This window comes from Cheilinus undulatus, linkage group 3 (assembly GCF_018320785.1).
Source record: "Cheilinus undulatus linkage group 3, ASM1832078v1, whole genome shotgun sequence".
In the NCBI taxonomy this organism is placed as follows: Eukaryota; Metazoa; Chordata; class Actinopteri; order Labriformes; family Labridae; genus Cheilinus; species Cheilinus undulatus.
In genome coordinates this window covers 49,847,355-49,868,301 of record NC_054867.1, presented here as the reverse complement: position 1 = coordinate 49,868,301, position 20,947 = coordinate 49,847,355, and the positions used below count along the sequence as shown (strand labels likewise).

Sequence of the window (20,947 nt, the reverse complement as noted above, 5' to 3'; positions counted from 1 at the left end):
TAGGCTGATATTTACAGCTGATTTAGGCTGATATTTACAGCTGATTTAGGCTGATATTTACAGCTGATTTAAGCTGATATTAAAAGCTAATTCAATCTGAAATTTACAGCTGATTTAGGCTGATATTTACAGCTGATTTAAGCTGATATTTACAGCTGATTTAGGCTGATATTTACAGCTGATTTAAGCTGATATTTACAGCTGATTTAGGCTGATATCTACAGCTGATTTAGGCTGATATCTTCAGCTGATTTAAGCTGATATTTACAGCTGATTTAGGCTGATATCTTCAGCTGATATAAGCTGATATTAAAAGCTAATTTAATCTGAAATTTACAGCTGATTTAAGCTGATATCTACAGCTGATTTAGGCTGATATCTACAGCTGATTTAAGCTGATATTTACAGCTGATTTAGGCTGATATCTACAGCTGATTTAAGCTGATATCTACAGCTGATTTAAGCTGATATTTACAGCTGATTTAGGCTGATATTTACAGCTGATTTAGGCTGATATCTTCAGCTGATTTAAGCTGATATCTACAGCTGATTTAAGCTGATATTTACAGCTGATTTAGGCTGATATCTTCAGCTGATTTAAGATGATATTAAAAGCTAATTTAATCTGAAATTTACAGCTGATTTAGGCTGATATTAACAGCTGATTTAGGCTGATATTAAAGGCTAATTTAAGCTAATATATACAGCTAATTTTGGCTGATATTTACAGCCAGTTTGGGTATATGTACACAGCTGATTTAGGTTGATAAATACAGCAAATTTATGTTGATATGAACAGGTAATTTAGGGTGATATTTACAGCTAACTTAGATATCTGAAATTCATAAAGGCGTGTATCTACTGCTAATATAGGCTAATATTTACTGTTTTTATAGGCTGATAAATACAGCTGATTTAGGTGGACATTTAAAGTTGATATAGGCTGATATTAAAAGCTGATACAGGCTGATATTTATAGCCAATACAGGCTGATATTTATAGCTGATATCTTCTGTTATAATTGGACTCTGTGGACCAATATTTACAGCTGATTTAGGCTGATATTACAGCCAATATCGCTGATAGCTACAGTTCATGTAGGCTGTATTTACTGCTGATACTGGCCTAGATTTACAGCTGATATATAGGTCTTAAATATCTGCAGAAATGTTCATATCAGCCTCTGAAGCTGATATCTGCCGATGCTTATTACGTCTATAATATTGTTCATCCCCAACTGACTGACGAGTGAATACATTTACATGTTTAGATAATGTTAACCTCTTAGACTGAACATTAACACCATCTATAAATGTTGTGTCACTTAAAACATATTAACTTTAATTTCAGTGAGTATTTTTTATGTTTTTGTTATGTCGTTGAAGTGAATCAGTGGTGAGTGTGCGTTTGTGCTCTGTAAGGAGGAAACTAGTTGTGCAACTTTATTTGCCTTCTCAAACACTAGAGAGGACCTGCCCTAACAGACTCACACTGTACACACTTGAACAAGCTCCCATCTCCACTTATGCACACATACAGGCTGTAGGAACCTCCCATCACCATGTCAGACAGAAAACACACAGTAGTTTGTCCCCAGCTGATGAAGAGACACAGACAGACATGTAGAGAATCGGAAAGGTGAGAGCAGGTCCACTGGGGCGTTCAGGATCATCATGTCCATCAGTGTGAATCTGAGGAGGATCTCCAACCTGCCGGGACGATACGACAGGAAGGTGGAACTCTGCTTCAGAGGTCAGTAAAACACTCACAAACACCTGGATCTACACTGAGAAACAGCCTCACTGTACACCACACTATATTCACTTTTCAACCCCACATACAGCTCATGCAGAAAGTATTCAGAACCCCTTCACTTTTACTGTCTTCATGTTTCAGCCTGATGCTACATTGACATAAGTATTCAGACCCTCTGCAAAAGCACTAGAAATTTAACTCAGCTTCCTCCCATCTCTCTCAATTTTTGCTGAGTCGTTCTACACCTTAATTGGAGTCCATCTGTGGTAAATAAAACTGATCAGACAAGATTTAGAAATGCACACACCTCTCTATAGAAGGCCTCACAGCTGACAAGCATATTGGAGCAAAAACACTGAAGGTACCCAAGAGCACAGTAACCTCATTAATTCTCAAATGGAAGAAGTTTGGCACATCCAGGACTCTTCCAAGAGCTGGTCACCCTACCAAACTGAGCTGTCTGGGGAGAGGGCCTTTGAAAAAGAGGTGACCAAGAATCTGAAGGTCACTCTTGACTGTGAAAGCCCACTTGGCTTTCATGTGGAGTTTTATGAAAACTCCAAGCAGGATTTCTTGTGTTTTGCACCAAGGAGAGTCTTCCAACTAGCCACTCTGCCATAAAGCCCAGATCACTGGAGGGCTGTGTTGATAGCTAGCCCTTCTGGGACTTTGTCCCATCTCCACACAGGGTCTCTGGAGCTCAGTCAGAGTGACCATCAGGTTCTTGGTCACCTCTCTTACTAAGGAGGATTATGGAAGCCACTGAGCTCTTGGAAGCTTTGTAGCTTTACCTAGATCTGTGCTTTGCAACAATCCGGTCTCTGAGCTCCACCTGTCTTGGTTTCTGCTCTGCTATCATTGTCATCTGTGAGGCCTTCTATAGAAAGGTGTGTGCCTTTCTAAATCATGTCTGGTGTAGAAACATCTCAGCAAAAGATCAAGTGTTATTTGCAAAGGGTCTGAAAATGTACGTCGATGTGATATTTCAGGGGTCTTAATACTTTCTGAATGCACTGAATATGGACCATTCTCTTTTTTCCACTTTAATGTTAGTCCCTTAATGCAACAACTTCAAACATTTAACAGTTTCACAGCAGAAATAGAAACACTAGGATCATTTACAACAACAACAAAACACTAAATGTCTCTTTTTTTAAGAAGTCTTCTTCTCTTTAGGGGCAGTAGACATACAAGTGCTGTGTTGACGTGACGTAAATCATCATTATCCTCTAAAATCTCTCTCTTTTAATCAAAGTTCTCATTATTATAAGGTCTATATTCATGATTTCTTTGGTAATAACGAAATAAATTAGTAAGAGATATTTTATTTTGCTCGTTCAAACCACTCTAAATCCTGGTTGGTAGTGTAATCTCTCAGTAATAAATCATGCTCTCTCACACATTGTGAGTTGTGTAAAGATGAATTTTCCAGACAGGCTTTAAGAGCTGATTATGCCTCTTCTTTTGTACCTGGTAGGTAAACAGTAACTCCCTCTGTAAAGCATCAATCAGTCTTTATTGTTAAAGCACCAATTCATAACCAAAGTTATCTCAAGTCACTTTACAGCAAGATGGCAGTATTCTTTGTTGTAAGACGCAGCATTAATCCACCAGTTGGCATTAGGACTAGTTGTTTTTTGTTTACAGGGGCTGTTAGGGGCTGTGTGGTGGGGTAGGTAGTATCAGCGTTGTCCCTACCTGGAGCTTTTATGTATGGAGCCTGGGTCTGTTGAAGGCTGTGATGATAGGGGAGGTCAATAAAGGTGTTCATGTTAGCATGGTTGGTGGTGATAGCTAGCTAGCAGGGTGAAGGTTGGCTTTTGGAGGTTGGAGCTCACTCTCCAGCCTCCTGGACTCCCAGACTTATGGGATTATTTGGACCCAGTCCTTGGAGCAGAGGTTTGTATATGTTTGTTTGTTTATTCATGTTATGGTAGATTTAGGACAGGTGCAGTTTACAGAGAACTGAAAAAATTGTTTTCCAATGCGCTGCATCACAGCATTTATAGCTGCAGGGTAAAAAGGTTTTAAACCACTGAAAAAAGTTTTTCGTCAAATTCTAAAAAGTCACAAAATATTTCCCCAGAGCTATCTTCTACTCTAAAGGTGTAGTGCTTAACAAATTTATTAGACCACCCTAACCCTAACCAAAGTAAGGTTTATGCCACAGCTGCCCTAAATTAACAGCATTGGTAATTACCAAAAACATTTTTTATGTTTCTGCAATGGTTAATACACCAATATGTAGAAGCTCTTCAACCCAGATGATATTTTTAATGCTAAAATATAATTATTATTGTTATCCATGAATTTTCAAATTTACTGATTTACAAAAAAATAGTAAAACACATTATAATTTCTTGAATGTTATGCTTGATTAATTTCTGACTTCTCAGAGAAGCCCAGTGAGCCGGCTCAAATTTGGGTGAATTTAGTTTGAAATCCCTCATTCCTGTTCAAAATGGTAAAATGTGGAGAGCTGACTGAAAATGAAAGAGTCCGCATTAAAGCACTTCATGATGCTGGATGGTAAATTTGTCAAGCACTGTATGTATTCAAAAATGTCAGTAACATAAACTTGCTATTGACCAGACAAAGAGCTTGGATGGTCAGGCTGCAGCAGGCTGCCAGTCCTTGTCTAAAATATCTTGTTTTATTTTCTGTTTTTGTACCATTTCTTGCAGGACAGGGCACGTTTCTTGTCTCTTTAACACTAGAGCTGCCAGTGGGTCAAATTTACCTTAGGCTGTTCTTTATGTATCTTACTTGATGTGTGTACAGTTTTAAAGACTGTCAGTCTTGGACTTTTCCTAAAAGTTTATTTTAAAGCACCTGGTGTCATAAAAAAAAATCTTTGCCTAAACACAAATTTTTCAACGGACATTTTTATCTAAAACCACCGTGCAGGTCAAAGTTACCCCATAAGAAAGCTTTGATTTTCCTGTTTTATTTCACACCAGCGATAAATAGATGGCACAATGGAAATACCCTCTCTCTATTGCAGCAATGCCTTCAGAAGTCGAAAGATCAACCTTCAACATGGGTACAACAGGGAAAAAGACATTTACCGTTAAATGTCAAAAGGTCATCTCAGTGCTTTTAATGAAGAAGAATCTGGTGATGAGGAAGTTTCGGGATTAGCAATCAGTAAAAAGACGATTTTCTATGTGATAGACCATCTTCCAACATTGATCTAGTTTTCTATCTGTGGTTAATAAGCTGTTCAATGTCAGTGATGAATTAACAGTCCTTGATCGGTGCTATTTATGAAAATCAAGGCACTTTAATGACAGTTCATTTGACCCACTGGCTGTTTTAGGTATACAGAGATCCACGGCAGTTCTAGTGTTAAATGAAGCTCAGCGTTAGTTCATGCAGGATGAGGTCGTCACACACCCAGCTGTGATCAGCTGACAGCCAGCTGTTCCCAATTATCACCTCGCAGCTCCCACAGCCAATCACAGCTCTTGATCTCAACACAGTGGTGTATTTAAACATGATGTACTTCTCACTGATCCCTGTTTGCATTAATCCTGATTGCTGCTGCTGGCAACACTTCACCTCCTCCACCCCAGCCTCCTCCTTTGTAGCATAAAGCTTGTTGCTCCCTCATATTGAGATTCATGCTACTATGGATGAATTGCTTTTAAGCTAATTTTATTATATTCAGTACACATTAATGTATCTATCCATATGAGGGTTTCTAACTATGTTCTCCCTGGAAAGTCAAAGCATGCTGCTAGACTCACCCAGGGAGCATCTTTGGAGCAGAGCCTTCACCACTTAGTAAAACTGTAGATTGATTTTGCAATAAAATGGTCAAATGTGTGATAATAATATTCCTGATTGAAACATATTAGACAATAACTTTGATTCTAAAAAAATCTTTCTGTTTGTGTCTGCTCAGGTTTCACTCATAAAACTCGGGTCCTGAAGTGTGAGAACTTGGCCATCTTCAACGAGGTCAGTAAAGAATATTGATCTGTCTACTATGGGCATATTCTGACCAATCAGAACACAGAGCAGGGCCATGATGTCATCACAACTGCCAGTCAGATGCTGCTGTCATTACATGGTGCTATGTCGGTGGTGTAGTCGACTGCTGATCAATATTTGTCAGCTCCAGCACTAACAAAGCAAGGCCGAAAGCATGCTAATGTTACAGAAGAAAAATTAAACTCATTTTAAAATTTAAATCCTTCTATTTGCTGGAAGGAGCCTTTTTTCTCCCAATAGAGTTACCAGTGTGACTGTCCATTCAACTCAGCTGCTTGGCCACTAATATCTGACTGTGATAAGCCGTGTCAAGGCGTGCTGCTGAGCTTCCTCTTCAGTTCAGTAGAATCAGCTCTGAAATGGTGCTTCTCTGGTGTGTGTGTTTGTGTTTTCATTGTAAGTATGAGTGTGTTCTAGAGTGTTTGAGCTGGTAGCTGTTTGTCTTCTTCAGATTGAACTATTTTAATGGAGCTGATAGGAAACTGTACCACTCCTACTGTACACATACAGCTGCTCCTTCAACACACTCACACCTACAGCGGATGCCATTCTGTTTAAACACCAGCCTTTTTTCAATTAGACATCCACAGTAATGTTCACAAGCAAAGGAAGATCAACCAGTGGAAAAAACAGAAGAAAAAATGAGTGAGAAAGTGATGGAATGAAAAACAATCAGGATTTTATTTTTAATCCAGTTTATTATAAAGGTTTACTTTTTCTGTTGACACAGATTTAAGAATACCTGTGCATCAACAGTTTTTTAAATGATAAAAGTCTGTATTTTACAAATTTTGCAGCATTTTTCAAACAGCGTCCTGGTCCCACCTGGGGTCACCAGGGTATGCCTGATGGGTCACGAGAACTTGAAGATGGAAGGAGCCATAGGACTGTTTACTAAAAAAAAAAAAACACTGAATTAAAGACAACATAAGATTATTGATCTTGTGTTAAAAAGGCCTATGCATGCTTTTCTTATCTTAATAACTGCTAATAACCTTAATAACTGCTTTATCATGGGTTTTGTCAATATTTGCAAAGCCTCGCACCCCAAGATCTTTGGCGCCTCCAGACTGTATGTCCTTTAAGTCGTCCACGGTTTATGTATGTTGCTTTTCTTTTAATACACTCTGTGTGCTTTATTCATATCACTGATGTTTGTTTTTGTTTTATGTGTTGACACCAACCTGCTAATGGGACTGGGGATGGAAATTAACCACCGGGCTATAATCCCATGTATTTACATGCAAATTTCTATTAATGCATACTGTTCCATTTTTGAAAAATAAATAAATCTCAAATCTCAAAATGGGTGAAAAGTGGCAAACATTGATCTAAAAGTTACAACAATTGTTAAAAGAATGTAATGAAAAGGGGTTAAAAAGAGGCAAAAATGGATAAAAGAGTGGGTAAAACATGCAGGAAAACTGGTTTAAGAGGGGTTAAAATCTTGCAAAAAATGGTAAAAGAGGAAAAAAGGGGCAAAAAGTTGTCACAAGTGTCAAAAATGGGTTAATACTAGTACTAAATCACAATTGTGGAGGGCCCATTCTCTGGGATTTTCAGGGGTCTAGCCAGTTCTGTTGTCAGGCCTGTCTCCTTGTGGCCTGCTGCATTATTAGATAATAGGGATAGAGCTCACTGGAAATGCCCAAAAATGTCCTGGGTTTTGAAAGGAAACACAAAAAATACTGCAATAATACTTCAATCAGACCAAATTGTTTCTTTAATTTTTGTGTATTTGAAAGTGTGGCCCTCAGAGTTTCTGTCAAGACTAAATCTGGCCCTTGTGCAAATGTAGTTGATGACCCCTGGTCTACAGGATGGTAACCTCTGCTCTGTACTGACTGTCTGAGCTCCTGGAGATTAAAAAAATAAAATCTAACGTAAATCCTTGAAATAAGCCAGCCTTAAACAGGAAAACCACTTTGTGCAGAGTTGACACTTTAAAACAACCATGTAAAAGTTCAGCTCAGGCATCTTTGAATTTTGGGTTTTATGGTTGTTCTTCTGTGATCTTCCTGTGGTTCAGTATCTCCCTTACCCTTTCATATTTTTATAGTATTGTGCAGAAATGGTAATATTATTTTAAAATGTTTGCAAAGGAGACATAAATTCCCAGAATTTCTGCTTCTATTCCTCTGTGAGGAACTTAGGGTCATGTGGCTTACAAGCTTAAAAATGTAGGAGCTAAAGTAGGACATCATGGTATTTTTGGCATAGCGGTTTTGTTTTAAGTCATTAATTATTGATTATTTTCTTAGGAAAGAGAGGCAGAATCACAGTTACACAGGAAAACATGACAGACACTAAAAAATATATCACAACAGACATTTTCAGGCTCCTTTTCTCTTCCTAGCAAACACAATAAATAAATAACTCAATAAAACCTCAACATCCAACAAACCCAGTCCAAACATAGATTAGCACAGACTAAATATTGAAGCATTCTGAGTCCTACTTTAAGTTTCATCCAGGAGCATGTTGGTAAATGTTGTTTCTAATCATTAGAATTAAAGCTGCTAAATGCTAATATTAATATTGTTTTGTGGGCATGTTAGCACACTGATATCACTGTTTACTGAATGTTGGCCACAGGAGTTTAAATAAACGTTTAATGCTGACAGTCACATGACGACATTACTGTAACCTCTGTTTGACTGGAGCTCAGAGCTTCTCTCTGCTGTTCATGAGTCAGACGTGTTTGTTCTTCAGGTGTGACCTGGAGTCTGACGGACTGCCTTAACCACAGAGAGTAGAAGACATCAGAGGCTGTTTGGTTACAGTAGGAGGCTTCTGAAGGCAGCCATATCCACAAGGCTGTCTTAAACTAGCTTTAGATCAACAAAGTAACTACAACCACAATTCCACAGTAGAGCATAAACAACATATCAGATGTTGAAACTGAGATGGCTCCAAAACATCTAAAAAAGTAAGGACAGGGCCATGTTTATCATTGTGTATCATCCTTTCTCCTTTTAACAACAGTTTTGGGAGAGGAATGTTGTCCCATTCTTGTCTGATGTAGGATTTTAGCTGCTCAACAGTCCTGGTAACCTTGCAAAGCAGATGGATACGCCTGTTTCCGTGTTTCTCACTGGCGAATCCATCTTGCAAAGCTCCCGTCTGAACCGTTTGGGCCCAGTTAGAAAGTGACAGGACCAATCAGCGGTGAGGGGCAGTACTTTCGGGTGCGGCGGAGTCGTGACGTAAGCAAGAAGCAACAAGAGGCAGGTGCAATTATGGCGGAAGACGTTAGCGTGGATGCTGATAAAGCGCCAGTTTTATCAGAACTTGACGACATTTCTTTGTTAAAAGAAGAACAAAGAACAGCAGTGAGTCGTTTTCTTTTCAGAAAGGACAAAAGTCGAGTACTGACATGTCTACAGTCGCCCTGGTTCATGTTATAGAGTTCTAATGGAGTTTACTCCTCGTTAGCAGCTATGTCACATGTTTTGTTGCTCTGATTTGGCCCGTAAAGATGGGACAGACAGAACATTCATCCAATCACCCTCCAACTTTATTTCAAAGGCTCTGCCCTTTCCCAAACGTCTGTGAGTGGTTTTCCAGATGGATGTGTGAAAAAAATCCTTCTGGTGTGTCAGGTTACAGTCCTGGGCCTTCTCTGCTGGATTTTTAGTTCATGGTGCTCCATATGTTTTCTATTGATGAAAGGTCTGGATTGCAGGCAGGCAAGTTCAGTACCTGGACTCTTGCTGTTGTGATGGATGTGGTATGTGGTTTAGCATTGTCTTGCTGGAATAGTCAAGGCCTTCCCTGAAAGAGATGTCTGGATGTGAGCATATGTTGCTCTAAAACCTCTCTCTACTTTTCAGCATTGGTAGTTCCTTTCCAGATGTTAGAGCTGCCCACGCCATAGGCACTAATGCAACCCTATACCATCAGAGATGTAGGCTTTAGAACTGGGCTGATAACAAGCTGGATGGCCCTCTCCTCTCTAGTCCTCAGGGCACAGCATCCCTGCTTTCCAAACAGAAATTCAAATTTTGATTAATCTGACCACAGAACAGTTTTCCATTATGCCTAAGTCTCTTAAGTGCTCCTTTCATACCAGTCATATTACTGGCCTGTTGCCTAATTAGTTGCAAAATGCTCCTCCAGCTGTTTTCATTAGTACCACCGACTTTTCCTGCCCTGTCCATACTTTTTTGAGATGTGTTGCTGCCATTAAAATTTCAAAATGAGTTAATATTTCTCATGAAATGCTAGAGTGTCTTAATTTCAACATCTTTTTGTTTGCCCCAACATTTTTGGAATTGAAGTTTTAGACAAAGATGTGGAGCTAAGGTGGGCTTTCAGCCTCCTGACAAACAGCTACACTGTCTTGGCTTTCAGTCATACAAGCTTTGCCTTATATGACTGAATATGACTGAGTGTTTATGTGTTGTGTTCCAATTTGCAGGGTTAGTATCATGATATCAATATGTAAACAGGCTGTGATTGTTATTATAACACTCTTGGACAAGCAGTCAGGGAATAATGCTGGATCATACTGATAATGATTAAACTGTGTCTCTGCAGCATTTCCGTTGGCCTCACTATGGTAAAGTGATCAGAGAAGAAGTTTTATCCATCAGCGTTTACAACTGCAGTAAAGTCTTCTCTAACAGGTAACACAAGCACAAACATGTGGACACCTTCATACAGTGTCAGTTTTCATATTTGTCTCTTAAAACGTGTTTTTCTTGTTTAGATTATTGGGTAAACTGGTCATCAGTCTCCAGCATGTCGTCACCTCAGGGAGGCTGTTGCTACGGGAACCGCTCACTGATGCTAACTACGGCCTGACTGATGTGAGGACACAGACAGACACTCTATATAAAGTGTATAATATTCATGTATATGAGATTACTGTCTCAGGCTGGCATCTCTCTGTCTTTAATAGATCTATATCGAGTTGGATATTCGGTATCATCCACTTGAGGGAACAGCAGGAAACTGGGAGGAACTGGACTTCCTCAAAGTTGAAGACAAAGATGAGTAAGAGAACTTTGAGAGCCTCAGTTTTCTTCCTCTGAACAGTAAATTAAAAAAACCCTGTAGATGTGGTGAATTTTAAAGGATATCAACACCAACAATAATGTATGCTAACATTACGAGCACTATGTATATTAGTAAGTTTGCTATTTAGTAATATTATAGCCACTTAGCTTTAGCAGAACATCCCATATATCAGTATTAAAATGTTTTCTCTTACCTTCCAGCATCAGTAAGTCTTTGAGACTGACAGTGGGTTGAATTGCCAGTGCTTCTTTTATGTAACAAGCAGTGCCAAAGACGCATTTTTCATAATTAACCTTTCATTTATAAAACAAGATGAAAAATCCTCCCAGATTATGTTATGACACATTTTAACCATGCTGGATAAGCAAATGAAGGTCACTGTTTCACTTGGTTGAAAATGCTCTAACTGGCTGTAGCTTGGCAGTGCTGCTATGAGAGAGGGCTCTGATTGGTGGGTCAGTTGACCAATCACAGGGCTAGTGTTCTGTAAGTGTCCAGGATAGGCTCACTGTTTTTAATAAGGATATAATTTATCAAAGAAAAGATAAAGAAAATCCAACTTTTTTGAAAACACAAGGGTGTTTTCAGGTGACTGGTCTGAACATTAAATTTTTCCTGCTTTTTATTCATCCTCAGGTCAGCTCTGATCATCAGGAATGAAGGATTTGATGAACCTGACAGGTGAGAAAAATCAAGATTCAAACTGATCTTTATTTCACCACAAAAAAAAAATTGTCTTTTGCTCTTCACCCATGCTGCAGCAATAAAAAAGACAATAATAGACATAAACCCTTTAACCTAACACTGACATAACCTCCTAACTCAGGCATTCACGATTTCATCTTTTCATAGATCAGTGCTATTTGTCCCCTTTTAAATCTGTCAGTGGGTTTTAAAACTTATAAACCAATAAAAAGCATAAAAAAGATGCCTGATGTGACCATTAAGTGCTGAGTTATTTGAAAAATACAGCATTATTTTTTTTGTTTCCTGAGTCTAGGACTGATGGCAGTGGTAGGGCATTTAAGAAGAAAATAATTCCAGTAATTCTGAAAAAGTTCTTATAGTACAAAACCACAACCTTCACCTTCATTCAGGCTTCATTCTTCACCTGAGAAAACCTGGTAACGTGACACGCTAGATAGACTGTTTCACACATCCATGGTACAGGGTATATTTCACATTCACCTGCACGACACCCAACAACCGCTTTGTTGGCGATATGCAGCAGGTCTATTTTCAGAGCTGGACACTTCCAACCCACGTAACTCCACGTAAAACAGATCGATCAAAACAGCTGGAAAAACATGCAAAGGATCTGGTGCACTTCAAAATACACACAATACATGGACTCCTGATTGTAATTTGTCACTTTTTCAACATTACTTCTCATCCTGCAGCGTGAACCAAAGGTCACTGGGAGGTCAGTGGCCCACAGAGCTACAACAGTGCCACTGATGAGGAAAAGTCAACTGATGAAGTGGAAAACCACAGAATCATACACAAAATCACAAATTCTTTTTATCAAGCATTAACCTTCTAATTTCATAATGTACTCACCAATGGCAGAAGCAATAAAATCATGCAGGAATTTGCAGTTCCCCTGTGATCTCTGCCCTCTTGCCTCAAACTGATCAGGGCTACACTGTGCTGTGTTAAGCTTTACTGTAGATACACTTTCAGTGAGCGATGCCGCTCACCTTTAATTGAAGCAAAACTGTGGTGCTGCAGAGCAAATTCAGCTGTTGTGTGTGGAAATTACAGGTTAGTAGGCGTGAGCCACCCAGATGATTAAAAACTACATAAGGCAAGCTCGAAAAACAGCCATTGTTGTTGTTCACTACCAGTGAAGCCAGTTGGTAAACCAAACTGTTGCCCAAGTGGATCAGGAGAAGAGCAAAAAACATGTTAATAAAGAAACATGATGAAAAAATCACTGATAATTTCAGAAAAAAAGTACTTATCTCTCTGTCTTTCTCTTGCCTTTCAGTCAGCAGGCTGTTGCTCGTCCAGGCCTATTGGAGAGAGAGGTTCGGCGTTTGGGGCGGAGCCTGGTCAGGACTTCATCAGGAGATGAAGATGATGATGAAGATGATGATGATTTTGACGATGACATGATGGACCTAGAGGCCTCCAACATCATCTTCACTCCTCTGCTCAGGTCTGATTACCTGGTAACACTGCTACCTGTCTTGTTTGTGTTCCTCTACTTCTTCGGCTCATATTTATATTCATGTGTTTGTAGTCGTTGCAGGCCAATGTCCAAAAATACTACCTCCGCAACGCCAAGAGTCAAGAGCTTCCAGGTGAGTTCATCTGTCTTTTACGGGATTCTTCACATTGTCATGGCAGCAGGTTACAGACAAACCTGCCCATTCAAAAGAACCAGGACATCAGGTGTTTGTCTCTGTGCAGGTGAACGTAAACATCCTGGAGGCTCAGAAGCTGGTCGGTGTAAACATCAACCCTGCAGTTTTCCTGCGAGTGGGAAAGCAGAAAAAACACACAGCGACACAGAAATCCACCAACTGTCCTTTCTACAATGAGGTACAGCAGAGAGACTCACCTAACTTTGCTTTGGTCTTTACTTCAGACATGTAGGTCCATATCTTTAACCTGACACAGCAGATAGACACGTCTGCTGCATGGGATATATTTCACATCCTTCTGAGCAACACCCCATAGACGGTGTTTGGGAGGTGCAGAACCTTAACAGAAATCTCAGCTGTCATTGGACAAACATGTGACATGTTGTGGTCATGCACAGTTTCAACATGAGTTCATCAGGAAGCCGTTATTGTTATCGTTAGCCTGTGGAGCCAGATGATAAACTAAACTCTTGGTGAAGCTGGTCAGGAGAAGACAAAAAAACTTTCTTCTTCCAAGAAAAGCTTTCAGTGTGGTTCTTTACTCTTCTTTAGATAAAGAAACAAAAATCCTAATCATCCAAGAGGCTTCTGGCTGCAGACCTCTATGATGGGGCGACCTCGACTATGGGGCAGGAAGTGACATACTAATAATGATGGGTTTTTTTCTTAGGTTGTGGTGTTTTATTTTTAGTGTTATCCCCCTCCTCTTTACCCTAAGCCCAACCTTTAGGTTTCAGGTGCCTAACCCTCTTTGAGTTTTCCTTAGGGTGTGATGCAGTGTTAATTTTGTCGACTGAAACTATGACTAAAAATGTTCGTTGACAGCCCTCCACGTAGACTAGACTAAGACTAGCCAAAAATAGAACTGTGATGTCTATAACTGACAAAAAGTTAGTTAAGTTTTCGTCAAGATGACTAAAACCAGACTAAAGTGTAATTTAGTTTTTGTTGGACATTCAAAATCTGTGATATTTCTCTATTTTGGGTAAATCTGTCAAAAAACAGTGCATCTGTATCTATTTAGCCTCTCAGCTGTAGAAAGCAGGGACCCCAGGTTTGGCAGTGTATAGAACACACTACCATGATTTGGTAGCAGATTTAGGCAAGAAAATAAATGTTTGGACTAAAAGTAAAGACTAAAATGTTTTGGAGTTTTTGTCGACTAAAACTAGACTAAAATTTCAAAAAGTAAAAATGACTAAAATGTGACTAATGTGACTAAATGTGTAGATTTATCTCCGTCCTCTTAACCCTATCTCTAACCTTTAGGTTTCAGATGTCTAACCCTAACCCTCTTTGGGTTTTCCTTATTCTCTGGTACGTCAAATTTAAATGTATCCTCCTCAGTAGATTTTAAATTTTGTTCATAAAATTCTGCTGTTGTGAAAAATAGCTTTTTACTTCTGACTGTGAGTGGAAAATATATGTCACTCATTATGTCATTCTGGGTCTGGCTTGGATAATGATATATATATATAATAAATAGATATACTTCAGTTCCCGCCCTACAGTCGTCCCATTGTTGGGGTCTACAACAGATGAGCCCAAAACATCCCACCACTGAGGTCTGCAGCCACATCCTCTTGAATCATCCTGTAACCAATAAACCTACTTACCTGTTGCAAGTCCCACGTGCTTTTTAAATCTTTCCAGTCATTTTTCTTACTCATGTATTTTTCAACTTTTTTGGAACATGTTGCAGGCATCAAATGCTGAATGTGTATATATTTGCAAAAAACAAACAATTTTACCAATTGACCATCAATATTAGGGATTATTTGTGCTGTATGCAATTTAATTTTTGTCATAAAGCATATACAAATCACTGTATTGTGTTTTTTATTTGCATTTCACAATGTTCTAACTTTTTTGGAATTGGTTCTTAAATGCAGTTATGTACTGTTCACCAGCAGAGTAAAACTATTGCTGTCCAATAAATACAGTACACTCAGTTGATTTTTTTCTTCTTCTCTCAGAATTTCCAGTTTGAGTTTCAGGAGGACCCTCAGATCCTCTTTGATAAAGTCATAGAAATAAAGGTCAGTTCAACTTTACTTCACTTCTGTTGTCATGGTGAGGAGAGTGGGTGTAGCTGAAGTGACTGCCTCTGTATTATCTCCTCTCAGGTGTTCCACAGGCGGACGCTGGCCTTTCTGATGACCCACATCGGGACCTTTAAGATCGACATCGCCACCGTGTACAACCAGCAAGGTATCAGCACCGCTTAAACACTAAAGTATAATGATTAGAACACTACAGGCCACTGATGTCTGCACGTCTACAGACCACAGGTTTTACCAGAAGTGGGCCCCTCTCGTGGACCCAGCAGAGACCAGGTCAGGGATCAAGGGTTACGTCAAGGCTAGCCTAAATGTAATAATGAAGGGAGACCCTCTGAGCATGCCCAGTCTGCCTCCGTCATCCTCGTCTGGAGCCAGCGAGGACATAGAGAAGTAAGTCACTGGATAAAGTGGTTTTAGACCCTTTTGAATTACCTTATATCCTAAAATTAATTCATATAAAAACAAAGATGTGAATATAGTTGAACTCATTTATATCAGTGGTTTCAGAGTAATGTTCATGTTTTCTCTTGTAGGAATCTTCTTCTTCCTCGTGGGATTCCTTCTGAGCGTCCGTGGGCTCGATTCCGTGTCCGGATCTACAGAGCAGAGGGTCTGCCCACCATGGATGCAGGACTCATGGCCAAGGTGTCAAAAGTCACAGACCGGACCGTCTTCATTGATCCATACGTACAAGTAACCTTCGCTGGACAGCAGGTAACAGACAGGTGTTACCTTCTATGCTGTCTGCATCAACAGGAACTAAAGAGACGAAACTTTACCAACTAAAGACTATATTTCTAAGAAGTAGACTTTTGTACTCAGACTAAATCTTTTGGATGCTTACAGTATGACTGTTTACATCTTGGATTTTTATTGCAAAATTAACTGTTTTAGATTGTATTAAAAGTGCTTTTGTTTGTTTGTTTTTGTGTCTAGGGTGAGACGTTGGTCGCCAGCGCCACCAGCTGTCCTGTCTGGAATGAGGAGATCTCCTTCATCGAGCAGTTTCCTCCTATGGCTCAGCGAATCAGAATCCAGATTCTTGATGATGCAAAGATGGGAGACATCGCCCTGGCAACTCACTACCTGGACCTGCAGCAGATTTCTGACCCCACAAGGAATGGTATGACCATTGATGTAAACGTCAGTTTATTTTTTTCTTTAACTGTCCTATAGTTAATGCCAGGAAAAGAAAACATCTTCAGCTTGCACAGGACTTTATTTTTGATTTATCTAAGGTTATAAATTATTTGATCATAATCCAGAAAGAATTCTTTATATATGATCCAATCCTTTTCTTTAGAATTGAACTTTGAGTGAAAGCAGGGTGAAATTGGGTCTCCAAATCCAAGGCCTCTGTTTAACAATTTTTACCTGCTAAAATAAAGTTAGAACATCAGAAAGCACTAGTTTGCCTTTGATAATTTGTTCATTTAAGTCTTGAAAGGATGACCAAATTCTGATTTTATCAGTGAACTCTGCACTTACGATAGACATTGATTAGTGTCAGTAGACAGTCTGTGGAAACGTCCTAATTTCAGGCAGTTTCGAACTTCTTAAAACAATAAAGAGCACACTAGGTGCAGACAAGTTATAGTTAATTAACTTGACCCATGTTTGGTCAGCAGAATAAAATCTTCCTGCCCATGTTTGTGCAGTCACTTATCTACAAACTGAAATAAGGACATCTGCCTATCTGGCTATCTGTCTGTCTGTCCGCAGGGTTCAACCCAACCTTTGGTCCATGCTGGGTCAACCTGTACGGCTCTCCTCAGAACTCCACTTTAGGAGACGTCCATCAGGTAAACTAGACCAGTTTAATCACCTAAATAAATGATGTGTTCAGCATTTCAGTCAGTAGAGTTATTGCTCTCATATCTCATCAAACATCCAATGCAACTGAGTTTCTTTTAAATTCTCGCGTTGAACCCTGTCATCTTTGTAAAGAATTTTTTTGTCTGCCTATTGGTTAAAGACTGTGGCTTTTATACATGGGGACCCGTAGTGATAGAGCTAAACTGGTACTCAGTAGACCCAGTAAATCTAATCTTGTTCTTTGGCAGACTGAACTTTAAAGGTCACATATTTTACCACTGTAAGACAAGTTTATATTGGTCTCAGAGTTCCCCAAAACATGCCTGTGAAGTTTGCTGCAGTAGAAACACATCAGTACTGGATTTTTGCATGTCTAAAAACCCCTCTGTTTTAACCCTGCTCAGAACAAGCTGTTTCTGCAGCTTTAAATGTTAATGAACTGTCTGACTCCACCCCTTTTGGGAAACTGATGTGGCTTAATGGATGTGGCTCTCTTGATCAGATGAGAGGAGCATCGGGAGAGGAGGGCCGAACTTTCTTCTAAGGGGGAAGGGCCAACTGAACCTGGGGGTGGGGCTAACTCCCCACATGACATCATGAGTGGAAAATTTGAGAATGGCTTGTTTCAGCACACATTTTCGGGGGGGGGGGGGGTTCTGAGGGTTCTGATTCTTTGGAGGATTTTGGATGGGCCAGGGGCACATATTTTTGCTCAAAAAGCCTGAAAAAGTGTATTTTGCATAATATGTGACCTTTTAAAAGTAGGTTGTTACCTGCACTCTGGGGATCATGCTGTAAAATGTCATCGAGTACATCTGCAGTGTTTTACGATTATGAGTACTTAAGCTTGGTATTGGCACCCATACCAAATACTGGTATGGGTGTCAATGCATCCCAGAGAAGAAATAATCAATAAATTATTGGTGTATACAATCAGAAAACAATAATCTAAAAATGTTTTCGACCCACAAACACATAAAAATAGACACAAAAATGTGCAGCAAAGCTAGGCTTGTGAATAAACTTTTCAGTGACAAAGGGGTCAAAAGAAGCTTCAAATCTTGCCCGGACTAGACTGACTCCATCTCTTCTCCAGGCTTTGAACCAGGGTCTTGGTGAAGGAATCTTCTACCGTGGTCGAATCCTCATTGCACTCTCTGTCGAGGTTTACTCCTCACCATCCGCCGTCATCACAGATCCTGCAGCTGCTGCTTTGGGAAAGGTACCTACTGTCTGTTTTCATAGAATAGCCTAAAGCAGTATGAACTTATAAAACCTTACAGAGTTTGTTACAGCAGCCTTTAAACCAGGGCAACAGGTTTTTAACAGTGGCAGCCTTCCTTCAACTATCCTGTTGGTTATTGGTCCTGAGTTGTCACTTTAATATTACTTTTCTGACTCTTCTGTGTCCTTAAAGATGAAAGGAGCACTGGGGAAGCTGGGAATGAGGAAGAAGAGAGGCAGCAAGAAGGAGAAGAAGGACGGTCAGTCTGCTCTGGAAAAACTGAAGAAATAAGAAACCAAACAAAGACAGAGAAGATGAAGTTTGCTGTCATCATGACAAGATGTTGACAGAAACTGCCAAGAGAGCCAGTTCATAGTTTCAGCAAATACATTTCTAATAAGTTGGATGGTAGTTTTTCTCCCTTTTGCCCCATACAGACAAACAAACAAAGTAAAGGAAACTTGTCACCCATCTTACTCAAAGGAAACAAAAATGTCTGATTTTCTGTCTTTAAAGATTTAAAGATTTAAAGATTGATGCTCCGCTTCTTTGAGGCTACTTCACTGAAGAACTTCACATAATTATTTTTCTTTCTTTTTTTAGGATCTGTTGCTGCTGGTGGTCTGGCTGATGATTCAGGAGATGCTGGAGTTGAGGTACCTGAGTCTGTTACTGTCGAGGTCGAAGAGATCCACCCACTTCCTGAGGTTAGCACCTTCACCATCATCGTCTACATGAAGGATCTATTTCAAAGAGGCTGAATCTGAACTCATCTAACCATGTCTTTAAAGTCTTTGCTCTGAGCACAGGGGCACAGTTAAGTTGGAATAGAAAAGAGCCTTCCCCAAACTGTTGCTACACAGCTGGAATCATAGCATTGTCAGAATGTGTTATGATGCTGAAGCATTAAAGGGATACTTCAACATTTTTGCAAATTCGCCCATTGCCATAATTCCTATAGTCTTAGTAATAGGTCCGTGTCCTTTAGTTGTTGGTGCAAGCTGTTTCTAGATCTGGGGGGACCGTTAAACCAGCTGCACCATGAACGCTGTTTTAGCAGACAGAATTTTTTCTTTCCCTCATCAAACTCATCAAATACCCAATCCAACTCTAAAACGCTCCCGTGGACAAGTTGTGACCTGCACATTCACCACACTATGAAATAATAATGTATACTTATGTAACATTACGACACATGGAGCAAATATTCAGAACTATTTCTTGAGTAAACCACTGGGCGGAGTGACACAGTGCAGCAGCCATGTCTGGAGTGTAGTTCCGGCGTTGCATTTAGCTTTAAAACATCTCTGTCTTGTAATGTTCTGTGATTATGTCATAGCGTGGTGAATGTACAGGTGACAACTTGTCCACAAGAGCATTTTGGAGTTGTTGGATTGTGTATTTGATGAGTTTGACGAGGGAAAGCAAAAATTCTGTCTGCTAAAATTGCATTTGCTGTGCAGCTGGTTTAACGGTCCCCCCAGATCTAGAAAGAGCTTGCATCGACAACTAAAGGAAACAGAGCTATAACTAAGACTATAGGAATGATGGCAATGGGCGAATTTGCCAAAATGTTGAAGTATCCCTTTAAGATTGGCCTTCAGTGGAGATGAGAGGTTTTTCTAGCTTTAACAGTGGGTTTCTTTCAGATTTTCATTGTCATGAAAGCACAAAGAATCCTTTTTTTTACCAGCATTAATTTGCCCAGTTTTGATGTATAATTTAACATCATCTGCATAGAAATAAACTAAACTCATTATCTTACCAAGCAAAAGGGTAAACTTGCCTGATGTGTGATAGAATCATTAACTTTTAGCACTCTGATCTGATCGTTTTCTGTCTGTTTTATCATCTGCAGGGTTTCTTGGGACAGAAAGAAGAATTTCTGTTGTTTGCATCTCTGTTTGAAATCACCATGATGGATCCAAGTGTCGGATACCGACCGGTGACTTTTGAGCTCTCTATTGGTAAGCAGTCTGTTTCATGTCCCTGGTTTACGTGCAATGCAATACTGATACTGGGATAGGTCTGTTCCATCTTCTGCAGTTTCTAGCCTGAAATAATTCCTCTGAATTATCATGGATGACACCCGTTGCTGATCCTGCATACATTTATACTTCAGCACACCTATAATATCACTGCAGAACTAACTGAGCTGTTAGTATAACAACTAGTATTGCCTAGGCAAAAAATGTTCAGCTCTTTATATAGAGACACTCTCTGTGGCACTATTGGACCAGATGTTAACTGGATCTGGCTCCAACATGGCTGTCATTTGGGGGCTGGCTCAACTTTTGTGTTCAAGTTTTGGCTAATTTTGTAAACAAGATAAAGTTGGTCTAATTGGACCTAGCCTTTGGTGAAAATGCCCTGGGCATTGCTAAGGCCAGACCCTTTTGTCCACTCAGAGACTAAATGTGGGAACTTGGATGTATTATCAAACCTCTGAGCTCCATCAGCTGTTGAAGACTTGACCTTAAAGGCCACTGGACTTGGTTAGGGTTATTAAAAAAGCCTTTTAGAAGAGAAGTGAAACACATTCAAGAGTCTTAACTGAGTCTAGTTACCTTCTATAACAAATGAATTTGATGAACAGGAAGACTGAGAATCTTCAAGGAAAATTGCTCCTCTTTGTCTTACAGGAAATTACGGCAAAGTCGTGAGGGTTGCGAAGCCCAAGAAGAACCAAAGCAAAGAAGAGC

At 39.7% G+C, this 20,947-nt stretch overlaps 1 protein-coding gene across 1 annotated transcript in view; it reads left to right on the top strand.

The window, feature by feature from the left end:
• The first annotated feature begins 1,673 nt into the window (after window positions 1-1,673).
• Window positions 1,674-20,947, top strand: part of fer1l4 (fer-1 like family member 4) — a 38,481-nt gene continuing 19,207 nt past the window's right edge. Inside the window, exons 1-20 of the mRNA XM_041783006.1 lie at window positions 1,674-1,752; window positions 5,663-5,718; window positions 10,291-10,379; window positions 10,463-10,562; window positions 10,655-10,749; window positions 11,410-11,454; window positions 12,764-12,934; window positions 13,019-13,079; window positions 13,189-13,320; window positions 15,119-15,181; window positions 15,269-15,353; window positions 15,427-15,595; window positions 15,739-15,919; window positions 16,142-16,328; window positions 16,928-17,007; window positions 18,117-18,242; window positions 18,438-18,504; window positions 18,849-18,952; window positions 20,104-20,212; window positions 20,888-20,947. The exon at window positions 20,888-20,947 is cut by the window's right edge and continues 25 nt beyond it. Coding sequence (XP_041638940.1) covers window positions 1,674-1,752; window positions 5,663-5,718; window positions 10,291-10,379; window positions 10,463-10,562; window positions 10,655-10,749; window positions 11,410-11,454; window positions 12,764-12,934; window positions 13,019-13,079; window positions 13,189-13,320; window positions 15,119-15,181; window positions 15,269-15,353; window positions 15,427-15,595; window positions 15,739-15,919; window positions 16,142-16,328; window positions 16,928-17,007; window positions 18,117-18,242; window positions 18,438-18,504; window positions 18,849-18,952; window positions 20,104-20,212; window positions 20,888-20,947 — 2,059 coding nt within the window. The remainder of the gene's footprint in view (window positions 1,753-5,662; window positions 5,719-10,290; window positions 10,380-10,462; window positions 10,563-10,654; window positions 10,750-11,409; window positions 11,455-12,763; window positions 12,935-13,018; window positions 13,080-13,188; window positions 13,321-15,118; window positions 15,182-15,268; window positions 15,354-15,426; window positions 15,596-15,738; window positions 15,920-16,141; window positions 16,329-16,927; window positions 17,008-18,116; window positions 18,243-18,437; window positions 18,505-18,848; window positions 18,953-20,103; window positions 20,213-20,887) is intronic.